This window comes from Amblyomma mixtum, chromosome 1, assembly GCF_055824585.1.
Source record: "Amblyomma mixtum isolate Tamu chromosome 1, ASM5582458v1, whole genome shotgun sequence".
Lineage (NCBI taxonomy): Eukaryota > Metazoa > Arthropoda > Arachnida > Ixodida > Ixodidae > Amblyomma > Amblyomma mixtum.
In genome coordinates this window covers 296,145,658-296,161,869 of record NC_143012.1, presented here as the reverse complement: position 1 = coordinate 296,161,869, position 16,212 = coordinate 296,145,658, and the positions used below count along the sequence as shown (strand labels likewise).

The 16,212-nt window shown below is 47.3% G+C and overlaps 1 protein-coding gene across 4 annotated transcripts in view; it reads left to right on the top strand.

Moving 5' to 3' along the window:
* LOC149372146 (dachshund homolog 1-like) overlaps positions 1 to 15,878 on the top strand; it is a 240,440-nt gene extending 224,562 nt beyond the window's left edge. For all 4 annotated transcript variants that reach the window (XM_089566521.1, XM_089566520.1, XM_089566519.1 and 1 more), the window contains one exon: positions 12,622 to 15,878. In XM_089566521.1, coding sequence (XP_089422647.1) covers positions 12,622 to 12,647 — 26 coding nt within the window. In that variant the 3' untranslated portion in view covers positions 12,648 to 15,878. The remainder of the gene's footprint in view (positions 1 to 12,621) is intronic.
* The last annotated feature ends 334 nt before the right edge of the window (positions 15,879 to 16,212 follow it).

The following is a 16,212-nucleotide window of genomic DNA, read 5'->3' as shown; positions in this document are numbered from 1 at the left end:
CTTTCTTTCATCCGCGGCCGCTCATTTCCTCTCGCTGTCCATATTCCATCGCGGCGTGGCCTCTGAAATACGCTCTCCAGATTGGAATCCATTAACTTCGGAAACCCAAGCCCGCCGCCAGCTCGCGCGAGGCAAACACGTCGGAGACGGCGCACTTTCGCAGAGCGGGGCGTCGTGTCGCCGGTGCTCGCAGAACGCGGCCGCTCCGTACTCGAGGCCGCACGAGCTTTGTTTTCACAGGCTGCCTATGAAAAATAATTTCCACGCGGAATATGTCCCGCGGCTTCGAAGGAAAATTACGCTTTCCTTTTCCGCGTGTGCGCACGCCTGTGGTTTTGAGTGGAACCTCGTGCCGGCGATTGGGCGAGAGGCGTGGAGTGCATATTTAAATGTGCAGAAGTAGCTTCCTCCCTTTTCCTGTATATCTTCTGCACAGTGTGCTGAGGGGTGCTCTGGATGAAAGCCAGTATTTTTACGGTAGCACCTCGCACTTTGTATGTGTGAAATCTGCGATGATCATGGGTCTAAAACTGAATTGAAATTGAAACTGCAGCATGCTCCAGTTGCACTACCCGAAAAGTGTAAGCGGGTCTCTTTCTGATTTCAAAAACATTCTATCACTGAGAAATATATGGAATGTTGTTACAGCATTGCTGCGAGAAGACACTTTCACGCCTTCCGCGGAAAGCAGTCTGGCGACGTAAATTAATTGTACGTGGAGAGTACCCCATATATAAGTGCCGTGTTTTTAAAATTATTTTTAGGCCCATCGTCTCCTGTAATACCCATTTAAAGTGTTACACTGAGCGTTGTTGTTTTCATTCGCAGTAGAGGTACGTTATGAGCTAATTGGGCTTCACTTAGTGTCGAATACAATCATGCACAGTCCGTATGGTCTCCGGTAAAAGTTCAAATAAATACTGAATTATTTTTAGCAGGTATAAGTTTCGTTCGCGTGCATTCGGTCTGATTACAGTGAACCGTTACGCTAGCAGAATAGCCGCATTACATCTAGACATTTTTACCACAAAAGGTGATCTTTGCTCAGATACGTCTAGAAACTCCAAGAAAAACTTCTTACGTCTTCTCTGGCAGTTCCGTCGCTTAAACTAATACGTTTGATAATCCCACTTCAAACCTGACGTTGCCTTTCTCCTAATACTTCCAAATAAAATTTCTTGTGTATAAGAGAGCACTCACGCCCAGCCGTACTTCGATGTAGAAGAAACGTGAAAGGTGTTCGCGTGCTTTAAAGATCCGTGCAAATAAAATAACCCCAGGTGGTCCGAATTAATGCGAACCCCTGCACCACGGCGTCCCTCGTAGCCCATGTGTCGCTTCGAGACATTCTAGCTCACTACTACATATTGAATGAGCTCACTAGATCCCAAACTTGGTGTTTAAAGACAGAGAGAGAGAAGGATGAACGGAAAGGCAGGGAGGATAACTAGGTGACGCCCAGTATGCTACCCTACTCGTGGGAAGGGAACCGAGGGAGAGATAGAGAGAGGAGATAGGAAAGGGAGATCACTTTTCCACGTGTCCGTCGGCCATTACATACAGCGTACACAGGTCACAGTGTTTCAAATCATATACAAAAGGCCACACACTGCAGGTAATCACTGGGGACGTAATCAGAAAGCATCATGTTGCGCTGGTTTCTGTTTGTCTTTTCGCGTGTCGTTTTGCGTGGGCCGTATGTGCGACCCGGGTAAGCATTCTCTAACGCGATCAGTCTTATTTTGGAATTCTTTTTCTACCTTCGAAGAGATTATTGCATGACGCCGAGGGAAGACGCTGGTTGGACCTGTAGTCCTGTAGATACTTATTTTCGACTGCAAGGCATAGCCGAAAAGGGAACGTCTGCTGTTGCGCTTGCATAAATGTATAGATATTGGAAGACACTGAATCTAATTATTCTGCAGTTATCTCTGGCGTTGGTGCTCTCTCTCTCTCTCGCGTGTGTCCCTTGTATAATGTGATCACAAAAGCTAGCAGATCTGGAAAACAACCAAAGAAGGCGTACAATGCGGATGTTTGAGGACGGCTCACTGAAGGCAACGGTATTTTGCTGGACCAAATTATTTTTATCAAAGCTCTGAGCGGAAGGTTTATGTCGCTTGAGCAAATGTTTCCTTCTGAGCAACGCGTGTTAGCGCGAACGCAAATGTCGCTTGTCATCAGCTGAAATCGTTAATGGTGGCTTCTCCTTTTGCTCTACGCCTTTTGGGAAAGCACGCTTTCCGGCATTAGAGGCGCATTAGAGTAGTCGTATACCGGACCATCTGGGTGCTTGCTAAGCACTTCGATTAGGTCTCAACTATGCTGAAACTATCTGACGATTGTAGTTCTCCGACGTTATGCGGGCATCACTCTATAGAGGGTCAGTGCAGTATTTGAGTCATCAGCGATGTCACACAACACTATTCGAAGTTTTTTCGGAGTAAAACGGCGTGCGCTGGCAAAGAAGCCGTGCTTTTCAGACCAGAACGCTCTATAAAGCGATCTGTCTAGCTTCTGAGAGGTGTTTTTGTCAGTCCGCCGAATAAACTGACTGAGGTGGTCTGTGTCAGAATTAGCGAAAACCTGGAAGTTTTCTGATATGGGCACGTCATCCTCTCCACCGCAGCAACCTTCTTTGTTTGGCAGCGTTTTGCCAACAGTGCCGATCGTTGTTTCAAATTTTCAAATTGCGCCGTATTTGGCAATCTCTGTATAGTCGCTGTAAAAGGCGTGGTATACGACAAAAAAAAAAAAAAAGAGACTGAGCGCGCATACCTTTCGGTTCTCCCACTTTGGTAAATCTGATCCCGTAACTCACAGGAAACTTCGCCTCAGTTTTCAGGCTGCTCGCGCACACTTTTCCCTAATGTATTCCCACTTCGGTGCGACGGCACGACGCTTCCGTCGATATAAACACAAGAAAAAAAACAGGTAAGAAAAAGAAAACACGCTCAACGCCCACCGCCGCCCTCGAGCCAAGTTTCCTTCCCTTAATATGAGACTCCTTCCACGTATTTTCCTGTCCCCGCATAACGCCCCCGTGCTGACTGGCTGTAGACTGCGTGCCTTCGCTCACGGGCACTCTTTGCCTTTCTTTCCCTAGCGCGTGGCGTGTGCTTCCCTGTCTCCCACTTTTTCCCCTTTCCTTTTGCTTGTGCGCTTCTCGCCTTGCGTGGCTCTTGGCCGGCGGGCGCCCTGTTCTGCATAGAGCTGTTCGGGTGAAAGGAAGAGAGCGAGCCAGGGCGGAAGAGAGATCCTGCCTGGTCTCTGCAGAACGGAGCCCATTTCCCGCTGTTCGATCACTCGAGCGATCATTAATCATTCGCCCAGCCAGGGACGGAAAGGGGAAAAAAGGAAGTGAGGAAAAGAACGTGCGCCTGTGTGTGCGTTGGCTGCGCACAAACAAAAGGGAGACAGAGCTGCCGCCGACGATCGAAATGAACGCGGGCCGAAAAGGGAAGAAAAATAAAAGAAGACGGAGCAGCGGCCGGGCGTCGGCGTTAGCCTCGGAAGCGTCAACACAGCCAGACACACACATTAAATCGAAAGCAAGGGTACGCATCGCAGAGGGAGAGGATAGGGAAGAAAGGAACCAGAAAGGGAAGAAAGGTTTGTCGAGGAATTCGCTGTTCTGCCTCATCCCTTTTACATTTTTAGCTCATCTCGGTCGAGGCGTCTTTTGTGCACCTCTTGCGCCACTGAGACTTGTTTGTGCACGTTGCGCAGCCGTTGGTGCCTTGTTTGTTGCTGCCTCTTTAAAGGCAAGACTCAAAGGAAGTAAAACGGTTGGTCGGAGGCGCAGGACGATCGTCGTCGCCCCCAGCACAGCAGCCTGTGCTGGAGGCGACGACGATCGTCCTGCGCCTCCAACCGACCGTTTTACGTGCTGGAGGGTTGGAGTAGCTCAAATTCCGTTCAGCTTACGCTGGTCCCGTTCATTTGACTTCTGTGTCCTTGTGTTATGACTTGATTCCAAACCGCCCCTTCCCAGTTTAAGCATAGACGCTTTGATATAGGCTGTTTAGACTAGGATTTGAGATATGAAACCACAAGCACCGAAATTAAACTTTTCTGCCGCTAAATGGGCGTATTTACAGCCTGACCACGCTTGGCTTACTTTGTAGGGAAATACTGCAGGAAACCTGTTTCTCTGGGACTCGTGGAAACTGAGCAACAATCCGCGTTTTAGCAACAAATATTAATATAATGAGATATTTGCGTGGTCATGAACGCTGTTCATCAAGAAGTAATTTAATTGGCATCCAAAATGCAACAAATATAATGCCGTTTGCAAAGAAAAAAACGATGATCCTTTGTCTCAAAGGCGTTGCTACCGCTGCGCGTACAACTGTGATCAAACTGTTTGCTCTCGAACTGCCGTAAGTGCTGCTTCGTTTACCCGGCTTATATAGAAAAAATCCTACAATTGGTGCAGGTTTGGGGTGTCAAGAGCCGTGCCAGAGCAACACACTGTGGTGTAATGTAAAATATGTACTCCAGAAATAAAAGAGAACCTCTTTCTGAAGGTAAATGAATCCGCTTTGAACAGGTTTGCTATAATTTATATGTTCTCAAAAGGTAGGACGCAGCAAAAACTTATTCGCAGTCGCTAACGACTTCGTAGCCACGTTTAAAAAAAAAAAAAATATCTGGTGCCAAGTACTGAAGGCGACGGGCTTAAAAATTGGGATCGCTTACGACAGTTATATGTTTTCTAGTCACCGCGTTGGAAGTACTTGCATTCTGGTTCCTTCTCTTAGCAGTCTTCAGAGCGCTTTAAAATTTGAGCGTTTATTAGCAGTTATAAAAAGATGAAATTGCAGAAGAAATAATCAGCAAGAGGTTGCAGTGTACAAAACCGGACGTTGTTTTCTTTTTTTTTATTATTATTGCAGTTAACGTTGAGATCGGCGTAATTTTGTAATTAAATCTCTTCATGTGATGATTCCGGTGATTGACTTGAACTAATATCGCTACCGACTCGATTAGCTAAACGATGATTTGCATTGTCCCTGGCACGTGCTGTCAGTGTAAGTTATAGCTCATTTAGTACAGCCAAGCTACATTGTGGTTTGAGGTTCGTTTTTCCGGCCAGACAATACTTTTCTTCAACTTCATGAATTGAAAAAATGGCTTAGGCTCCGACATGCCTTTGGAATATTCGCGAGAGACGGGAAGCAGCTTCAACGGAGACAAGAGAATGGAGAATTAGAATCCGGTGCTTAATATTTGTAGCTTCGTGCACTTGTGCTTTATAATTGCGCATTTTTATTACCTGTGGCAGAGTCGCACCAATGTGAATTGCATAAATCGATAGACACCATCAAAAGCCGGCAGCTGTCCAGCCTTCAGTCATGAAACCTCCTGCCTGAGCAAGGTGTACATATACTTAATTCAATTCACCAGTAGAAGCAGCTGAGCGAAGGTTCCATCATCGCTTTCGTCTCATTCAGCGAAAAAAAAATAAAGAAAGAAAATTGCATGTGCTCAAAGCTCAGTATGACATTGTGTCGATTTGACTACACATTATGTTTAAGTCCCGAGCAGCTGTCATTTCGATGTCAGTGCACGTTAAAGAACCCCAGGTGGTCGAAATTTCCGGAGCCCTTCACTACGGCGTCTCTCATAGCCTGAGTCGCTTTGGGACGTTAAACCCCATAAACCAACTAAACCAACCAATCTTACGAGGGCTGCAATTCTTTTCTTTGCTTACTTGATGGAGCATTGGCTATGCCTTCCTGCTCAGCTTAGATCTTCCTGTACCTCTACTGACAACCCGTCACAAGGCCAACCATAGCCCAAGATCTGACGTTGTTTTAGCCACTCAGCCTGACTCAGCCGTTATTGACTCAATAGGCAAAAAAAAAAAAAAGACACTATTTCACTCGCTTCCGAAAGCAAGCAAAGCCTGCTCCTCCACTGGGGATGATCTGCATGCCCCAGAGAGAAACATCTCTCCTAGGATGGGAAGGGTGCATCGTGCGCAGTGCCATCACGGAGTTCGTTCGCCACTCGAAGAAGGCGTTGCTGCTCTGGCTGAAAAAAAAAGAAGAAATAAAACGCAGAAGGATTCCCGGCGGCGGTGAGATAAACTCGGCTGAGAGAGGGCGACACCTCCGCTGTCCCCCGTGATGAATGGGTTGATGGATGGCGCGCGCGCCGCTCGGCGGAGAAGCCGAACCGCCGCCACCGCCGCCTTCTTCGGCGTCGCCGACGACTACGATCAAGAGGCTTCCCTCTGAAACGAAACGACGAACCGGCCGAGAAACTGCAACGGGGGTGTGGGATGGGCAAAAAGAAGACAAAAGCACACCTTCCTCTTCTGCCCCGCGAGCTAGCTATGCAGCCACGCTTTGCCGGGAGCGGCCAGGGAGATTATGACCCGAGAAGCGAATAAGGAACGAGGAGGAGGAGGAGGATATGCAAGTTTTGCGTCCGGGTTCCGCTAAGCGGGGCAAGTCTCCGAGGGACTGAAGAAGAAAATAAAGGAACGAGTCAAATGGACGAGGAGAAGCAGGCACGGCTGCTCAATGCTTCGGGATCCTTGCATGCCAATGAGATGATGCGCTGTGAATGTTTTCCGTTTCCTTTTTTTTTTTCCTGACACTGTTTTTCTTTCTGAGCCAACGATTGGGAGCAAGCTGCTCTATAGTGAGTGTGCGTACAGACGGGGAACCCTTAGCCTGACGTATTGAGTGAGATCGGTTCCTACTTATCGAGGTAACGTACGAACGACTGCAACTAAGAAATACTTACTTGCCAATACTTAAATTGCTTTTTTTTTTTATTGGTACTGTAAGCATTGAATGAAACGCGAACAAGAAAACTGAGGTAGCAACACAAACATGCCCATATATTAGCTCCTAGAGAGCAAATACAAGCGAGGTTGATTAACAGTTCTGTAGAAGAGTCTTCGCGCTTTCGAAGTGACATTAGCCTCCGCTATAATACATAGCTTGCCCTGTGTAAGAAGTTGTTATTTTGCTATTCGCGGCTCAGTTCTCTTGTTCGCGTTTCATTTCTAGCTGATAGTAAGCACATCGCATAGCCCTTGAACTGCTGTAGTTAGGAAAAAAATGCAGCAGACACATAAGCTCCGCCTTAAGGGCATTACGCGATAGCGTAATGGGTTAATTCCCATATATGCAGAAGGCCATTCTTTACTTTATACTGATAGATCCCTGGGAGTCCTCACACCCTCCCTCCTGGCGCAGTGGTGCAGCGGTTAAGCGATGCGCTGCTGCCCTGCAATGCAGGCGCTCCAAGCGGTGGGCCTTGTGCGACCCAGTTTGCTCTTCTCGAGCACCTGCCACGATGGGCAGTTTGCTCACTATTCGTTGGGGAGGTGGTGATGACGCCACCAAGTCACGTGACCTAGGTGGGCCACCTTCCTCCTAAGTTGCTCTCTGGGGTTCACCTGCCAGAGCCATGCCCGCTATATACGGCCTGCCGTGACGTAAGACCAGAGTCCCCGCAGCTCTCCCGAAGGTCACGTTGCACACACGGCGATAACCGGCTTTACATAGCAGAGTGAAGCTGTCGCTTCAAAAGAAAAGGCAGACTCCAAGAAATATATTCCCGTCATCGTCTGTACAGTAATGGTTTGGTTTGGTTTATGGGGTTTAACGTCCCAAAGCGACTAAGGCTATGAGAGGCGCCGTAGTGGAGGGCTCCGGAAATTTCGACCACCTGGGGTTCTTTAACGTGCACTGACATCGCACAGTACACGGGCCTCGAATTTCTCCTCCAAAGAAATTGCACAGTAATACTACGTCTGCTGCTACTACAACACAGTATTTGCATTCTGCCTTAGGTGAGCTCCGCTTGGTACTGATAATTGAAGAATCTTCCTAGTGTCAAAGCGTTTCTAAATAACCGCGATGGCAGTATGCATTGACTACACTTGGTCGATTTTAGGAATCGTTACGCTTAAGTCGTCGTAACTAGATTTGCGACGCAGAAGCCCGTTTGATGTACAGAGCTGCTCACTGCTTCTACACAGTTCCACGCTCTTCCTATCACCACTACGGCCGTTATTACGAAGTTGAATTTCTTTTGTCCCCGCTCGCCCCAAAAGCGAACGCATTTTTCTTCGAGATCCGCTCAGCTGGTTTTGCGCGCGACACGAGCAGGCCCGGATGAGGGAGCATTATAACAAGAAGCGAGCGAGGGCAAAGATTAAAAAAAAAGGCCTAACTGGGAACCGGGAAGCAAAAGTAGGGAACGCCTTTCATCCGTGCCGGGTAAATTGCCCAAGCAGAACGTAAAATGTTTTCGCCAAAACAACGAAGGCCATCCGCGCCGCGTTTTGAGGAGCAAAAACAAGCTTCTCGCCGCGTGCGGAGAACTCCCCGCTTTCGCTGCGGGCATTAAGTCTTCCCTAACGATGCCCGTCGAAATAGCAGAAGCAGGCCGCCCGTGCAGGGCTGCGCGTTAAGCAGCTGCGGAAAAGGGAGCCGAGGGAGGGAATGTGGGAAGAAGAGGAAGAAGAGGAAGAAGCAGAATCGGAACGGGCGCCCATATAGGCCGCCGTGGGTTCGAGCTAATTGTTTTGTTTCCCGCGTAACACAATCGCTAATTGTGTTTTTAAGGAGCGGGGGGAAAGTCGCGGGTAACAGGGCGCACCAGCGTACGCACTGAAGATGGAAAAAGGAAAAAAAAAAGAGGAAACGCGGGTGTGCTTGCGAGCAAGATGAAGAACTGCCAGCGTTGTTTCAATACGCACACCGCCAAGCTCTCTCCTCCTTTCCTTCTTTCCCTCTCGTTCGTTCTCTTTTTCCTTCAACCCACGCTAAGTCCCCCATCCTGCGCGAATACGGCGATGCGTGAAGTGGAGGCTCTTTCTTTCCGTTGTTTTAGTCCTTCCTAAATCGAATTAATCGTCCCTAATTGGGACCCGACGGAACGCCGGGTACGGAGTGGACATTATATTGCTGTTGTTTCCGGAACACGTTATTGCGGGACGTCTGTTTGGTAAGCACTCACACATCTGATTAAAGGCTTTTGTGCAGGAGTGCATACGAACTGGCTTTGTGAGCCACTTTTGTGGGAAACATGCGGTGCTGAAGAATCAATCTTGGGCGGTGACGCAAAGCGTTTAAAACTAACGGGATAAAAACAAGTATGTATTGCCTAAGTTTGAGTCGCTTACTATACTTCATTCATATATAGCTATATACTTACACACTTCCATAATAACCGTAACGCCACCAGCAGTGTAGAAAGGCATTCACAGTACCTCTAGACTAGAACTGTGACACCAAGATTTTAAACTGTCCTGCAATGTATCATGAAGCTAGTTTTCAAATATTTTTTGCACGCTTCACAGTCTCACGCAAGTCATGAGCCATCATGCCCCAGTGGACAACGCATTAATGTCGCCCACTTGGGGCCCTACTTGGGTATAGTACAGATATATGACGCGAGTCTTCAACTAACTATCTCTTCTTAGCACCGGCCGTGCTCAACTGTAGTGTGTATTTCGCCTACATCTAAATGACGCCAACGCGGCCAGCAATCGAACATTCGAACTCCTTCTCGGCTGCAAGCTCCATAACCTCTCCGACATCGCGCCAGTTGGACAGTTTGACTCAACATGTACCTTATCGCCGCGAGTTCTCAAGAGCGCTATTTAATTCAAAGAACATATGTTTGCAAAGCATGGGTGGGCGGATTAATGCGTTTTTAAGTTCCAAAGGGACACTGCGGTTAAACTAGCTTTTCAGTCCGGGCTTCGCTGAAGAGAACGAAATGGACATTCGCTCCGTCGACAGGCAGCCTGTATCTGACGGGAAAGTAATGTTCGCGCCGCAAGCAGCCATGAATTCGGGTTAACGCGTACGTTTACTACGGTAAGGAGGCTTGACGATCGTTCGCCTCACTCCTCGATGGCTTAATGTTCTCTCACACCGAGTGAGAATCAACCCATTTCCCGGAACCCATTCACGCAGTAAGCGAATGCGCGCCTCAAAGCGGCACGGTACCCAGTCCAGCTTGTTTCGCGCCAAAAGTCGCGGAATTGGCGCCAGAAAACGCGCGCGCAGCACGTGCGGCGTGTTTGTAATGGCGCTGAGATTGGAAAGCGCTCCCCGCGCTCAGTCCGTGCGCCGTATTACGACCTGTGGCGAGCGCGGCAGAAGAGAACTCTTGAACGACTGGCGCCCTCCTTCTCCGTGTTTAATGGCACTCGGCGCGGATTAAGAGAGCCGTGTTCCTGACGGCTAATTAAGAGAAATCTATCGGTCGGGTTCACACGAGTCTCCCGGTTTCTGCAAACCGCCGCGGCCGATGGCTTCGCTTCGAAGGGGCCGTTTTAAAAATCGGGCTGTTTTCGGTGGATCGCCGGTGTTTCCGCAACTTTTTTTTTTTACGTTCTTATCGTAAAAATGTGCTTCGCATGGTCAGTGGCCAGCGCGAAGCACATTTTTCACGTTTTACGCACGCATAGTGCAAAATCGGTGCTGCATTTATAAACTCATTAGCCCCCTCTCCCTTCTCTCTCTCTCGCTAACCTGCATACGACGTGTGTCGTCTTGTGTACCTTTACTGGACGCTATTATGTAAAGTGTTTTTTTTTTTTTGGTAGACGCCGCTAATATTTTTAAAATGGCGATTCGTGGAAAGAATTATGGTCTCAGTGTTAATCCAAAAATATTTAGTTGCACGACGCGCTCGGGACTCCCATGTATCAGCATTAAAATCTCCTTCATAGGTACTCACTGCACACACCTGCCCGTGTTGTGAGCATATTTGTTACTTTATTTATGTTGTTCTGCTTTTTTTAAATTTCCGCATTGATAAAGTGATAAGTTGAAACGTACACAATCGTGCAGTATAAATGGAAACAACATTTTCTTTAGTTAAAGATTATCCTCGACGTCCGACTGAGAAGCACAAGTTAGTTTGTTATGTCAGGTTTATTGCCGGTGAAGGCTATCATACTCTGTTTATACGTTACATGTTTCTTGAGTAGTTTGTCTCGGGAGCAATGATGACTTTAACGTCATTTTTTCTTCTTCCAAGGTATACAGCACAAAAATAAATTTGGTTTTTGAACCAGAACGAAGCGTTACTTTCCATACTGCGTGTAGGACCCTCATCAAGCTTACATCATAAACAACCTTGAATCCCTGCAAAACCGTGCTGTTCGCTTCATCTTTTCAGATTATTCACGCTTCACCAGTGTCACAGCATTAAAACAACGTGCCGAGTTGGAACCGCTATCATGTCGACGCCATTTCGCTCGCCTAACCTTGCTTCACAAACTGTATCACCATCCCACCCTCCACGACGACTTCTTTTTGCCACACCCTGCAGTCTTTCCTCGCCGTGACCACGTTAACAAAATAAAACGCATCACATGCCGTTCATTGCTCTACGCGAAATCATTCATTCCTCGCACTATAATAGATTGGAATAACTTGCCATCACACATAGCTATTGAGGTTAACCCACAATCGTTTCAGCATTCGCTAAAGCAAACCACGGACTAACAGATTTGGTATTTTTGTTGTATTATGTGCATTTACTGAGTATTTTATTCTGCGTTGTTTGTTGTTATTATTTGTGTACATTACTAGTTTTAATTCATTATTACGTGTATTTTGTTCAAATTCCTGTGCCATATTTTTATGATTGTATCGCCCCCCCCCCCCCCCCCCCCCCCTATGTAATACCCTCGCACGAGGGCCCTTAGGGGTATTGTAAATAAATAAATAAATAAATAAATAAATAAATAAAGTGTTCATGCGTTCGTGATTCGCATTTCTGGCCTGGCGCAATGCACAGCCCCCCGCTCACAGTGTTCTTGTATGTTTGCCTTGGAGTACATGTAGGGGACTTGAGAGGGGCCTTTGTTCTTGCGACTGTGATGTCTAAACAAGCACTTCGCGCCTAATGACGTGGGCGGGCTCCTTTACTTAGTATCACTTGGTCAGTGCACACGATTTTCGTAGTTTGAAAGTGCGATATGCGCCGGAATCTCCCAGGGTTTGCTGTCACTGATATCGTAGCGCACTTTAAGAAATAGGCAGTGTACCCAACTTTGAATCCATCGCTATCCCACGCCCAACTTGTTCAGAAAAGGAGTCAGCAGTGTCCATTACGGATTTAGTCATTGAAGGGCGAATCAGATATCTGGTACACGGAGCAGTTATTTAAGAGCATTGTTTTATACGAGGGGGTTAAAGAAAGTGCGTGACGATATCGGTACGGAAGGAACTTCGACGCATGTGACAGCTTCCAAGATTATTTCTGTGCACTTTGTATAGATAACATCTCGCCCAAAGTTATTCACTGCGCATGGCTTCTGACAATCATTCGGGGCTCAGCCATAGCATGAAATAAACGAGGTCTGTTTCCCACGCTGGCAATAGCCAACATAGCTTATCACCTTGAAAAGTGTTGGCTATTGTCAATAAGTTGGGCTAGTTGGTGCTAGAGTGTCGTACGTCGTGCCCTTCAACTGGCTATTCTTTCATTTTTATTTTAGTTACTTACTCCATTCAAATTTTCTCTGCGCCTGATGCCAACACACGGTGCTGAATGTTGGTGCGGAGATCGCTGAACAGATGCGGATATTCGCTCTCATACGTCATTTCCTGTCTTCGTTTCTCGCAGCCGAGTCTACGACGCCTGTCGGTTAAGACCTGGCCTCCCTTCGCCCACGCGTCATCTTTTCCCCCTCGCATCTCTCCGTGACCTGCAGTCCAGCGACGACGAGAAGAAGGTCTCCCTGCCCGCCTGACCCGGCGGCAGGGAGTCCCGCGAACCCTCACCCACCCAGGACTCATCACCCCGTGCAGCGACTGCGCCGTGCCGTGCCACACATATACACACATGCGACGGTGTGTCGACGAACGAACTACCCGTTGACGCCCGCAGCCGCCGCGGTTGCTGGCTCCGTGAAACTATGTGCGCGTGGTGCAGTGGTTCAGCATGTACAGAAAACGCCGCGCTATCACACCGGAGGACCCCGTGTTTCCTGCCCCTCCCCACGTCGAGTCATGAACTGTTTTTCTTTTGACGTTGTTTTCCTCCTTTTTCTCTAATATATACCCGCTCTCTCTCTCGTTCTTCTACCCAACTCTTTGAGCCAACGTGTGTGTCGCTGGACGCAAAGGCTTCTTTTTGTACTTCGACCAGCGCGCCTTTTCCTTCCCACTGTACCTCTCATTTCTTTCCCTTGTACTGTTCATTGTACGTTACCTTGAAGAGGCGCTTGAATTTTGCTTTATTTATGCCCAGTGTTACTGATAAAAAAGGCGAATGCTGTCAAACTGTTCTTGAAGTGTCGCGCGTGTGAGTGTGTGTGCGTGTGTGTTTTGTATGAATGGCATGAAATATCGGTCAAGGTAGAAATTTCTGTCCTGACTAGACGATCGGTGAAGGTTTCGAGAATCGTCATACACAAAAATAAGAGAGTGTCTTTCTTTTGCGTGTGGGCATGTATGTACACGAAAACCCGGTTCACTCAAGCAGTGCGTGGTCTCTGCGCCGTTGTATACAGAAGGAGATTAAACCTAAACGTTACACTGCAGGATCTAGACACCTGTCTACACATATAAGAGGGGCGAAAGAAACATCATGCGAGTTTATCCGAACCAAGGTAGCCACCCGTTGATTTGCACTCTTTTGCGTTGATGTCCGAAGCGCATTCGCACGACGCCGTGCGTAACGCGACCCGCTGGTGTTTTACCGGCGATTTGAACATTGTGCTTGCGTGTTCGAGCAGCTGTGCTGATATCGTGTGGAGCAGTGTTGCAGGCTCACCGGCTGTGTTCAACTCTGTGCAGCACAACTCCTGTTCTTCTGTATCTTCAGTGTGAGCGTGTGCGGGTGCGTTCCTTGGTGAAAACGTAGGTGAAATCTTGGTGTGAGAACCGTTTTGACAAGTTCGTATCATGTGTGATGCCTCCAGGAATGAAAATAACACGGTCTTTGTAAGAGCTCCTAGTATGAAATCTGTTCATGCTCGCAAACCAGCAGTTCGCGACGTGAATATGTTGCGGTGGACCCAATGACCATAAAGCTAAAACTAACACTATAATAAAATGCTGATGCTTTCGTTCCGTATTTTAAAACAAAAGAAAGGCTACATGCGTCAAGTTTCTTGCGTACATTAATTTGTGCCCAGGAGATTGAAGATGTGCACACTGTGGCGCCATCTGGTAAGATAAGCTCACACTGAATGAACGTTTCGGATTTCCACAAAAGCGCTCTCCCCACTCCGCGAAGCCGCCGCAGCCCCGACAATGTGGCGCCATCTGTCGGGGTCAGGGTCAACAATCTGGCCGTTCGAAACTGTGTGAGTAGGTACGCAACGCAAAATGCTCGCAAGCCCAGTCGACGCCACTTAGTTCACTTAAAGTCTCTCTCTCTCTTCCTTAGTTCACTTAGTAAGTTGGCAGCTTTGAAACAGGCCCAGGTATTTGAGAAATCTTGTGGACAGTTCGCCTGTAAATTGTCACAGTGTGTCTGCTGATTCGCTCGATGTTGCTCCGTGATGGCGAGCTTATAAAGCGGTGTAGTTTTACGACCCCACGTTTGTATGGGGCAGGGCAGGGGATAAAGCAGGGCTCGATTACACTGCGCATTATATCAGGCTCATTAGTTTCATGACAAGTAAGAAGAAATGTTACCTTAGAGGGCACTCAGGAGAAGTCCATCCAATTAATGTTCTCGGTAAAAATTGCCTCTCCGGCTCTCTCTGTCTACGCTTACGTTTGTCCGGCAGCAAACGGCATCTTTATCGGCGAGAAAATTGCATTCTGAAATCGTCCCTCCTGTCGATTCAAACCCGTGACGTCCTTGCAACAAAGACAGGTTGCCACCGTTTCGAATTAAATGACAATGTAACGTAGCCTCTGAAATCAGCGCACTCATTTTGCTTGCGAATCCGCCGGTGATGGCAACACCTGTATTTCGTTATGTTTTTTATTTCTTTTCTAGGTTATAAACTAGTCCTCGGTATCTCCTTAATGAAACCACGACTCAGATGCAATGCTCATAAGCGAAGGAAAAAAAAATACATGTATCGGAATTTCGCGTTTTTGCTCTTTTTTTCGGGGCTTTTCGTGTAAGTATTTCACTGCACTAAACAGCGTGTACGACACATTTCCTATTCCTTTGAGCATCGGAAAATAGGGGTAATACCAGTGCAAGAAATGACCTTATACAGAAGCAAAGCCTGCAAAGCGCGGGATTCGCGCAAATTACTTCTGAAGCCCAGCGCCGATAGGCAAGTGTCTTGTCTCCAAGTGCGCATCGTTTCCCACCACACCTTGTGAATAGTTGTTCTAGCACGTTGTCACTGTTGACAAATTACTATTATTATTCAGTAAAAACTATCATCGACGATCCGCCTCGTACTCAGTTTACTTCGTCAGTTTCAATCGACCGCGCTGACGGAGCCGTCTAGGCTGCTGCATTTTCCCATGTGCATTGTAAGAGTGAGGTGCGTGTGTTCTGTGTGCTTGTGCGTGAGTGTGAGCACATAAGTGCGAATGTTTGCGTGTGTTTGTGTGTGCGCCAGGGTAGAAAAACGAAACAAACTCTGTTATTCCCTCCCTCTTTAGAAGTCTCGAGTTTAACTATGTGGTCTCAAGCTCTTAACAAAGGAAAAAGACTGAAGGTGTGTAACCGCATTCTTGAAAAAGAAAATGTATTTAAGAGTCATCAGGTGTGTGAGAGAAACTGTATAATGTATACCCGCCTTAAGTAGCGTCATGTTGATGGCATGTTATACTGTAACAGAGTCGTTGAACGCTTAAGATGCGATGAAGAAGCGAACGCGGAGAAGCACGTGAAATTATTGAATATACGTTTTATTTCTTTTTCTTTTCCGAGTTCAAATATAACACCATTTTAAAACACTGCTAAAAGAGTATGTTGTCTTTTATTCGATTACGAGGACCTACCTTCTACAAAAACATCGAGGTATTGTGTACGCTGGACCGCAAAGGTAAGCAAGTGATCTGCCGATCTCCTCGGGAGCACATCTAGAGCTTGCAATTCCTATCATGTAGACTGTTTCCTAAACAGCATCCTAAACTGTATCACACGGTAAAGTTTTATCTGATAGCGCATGAGTGCAGTTCAGTGAGCTAAGGGGGCTTGCAATTCTTCTGCAAAGACATACATACAGCTGACTGAAATGCTACGTTACGCCGTACAGTGATTTACAGAAGGGTTGGTGGCCATGAAATATTG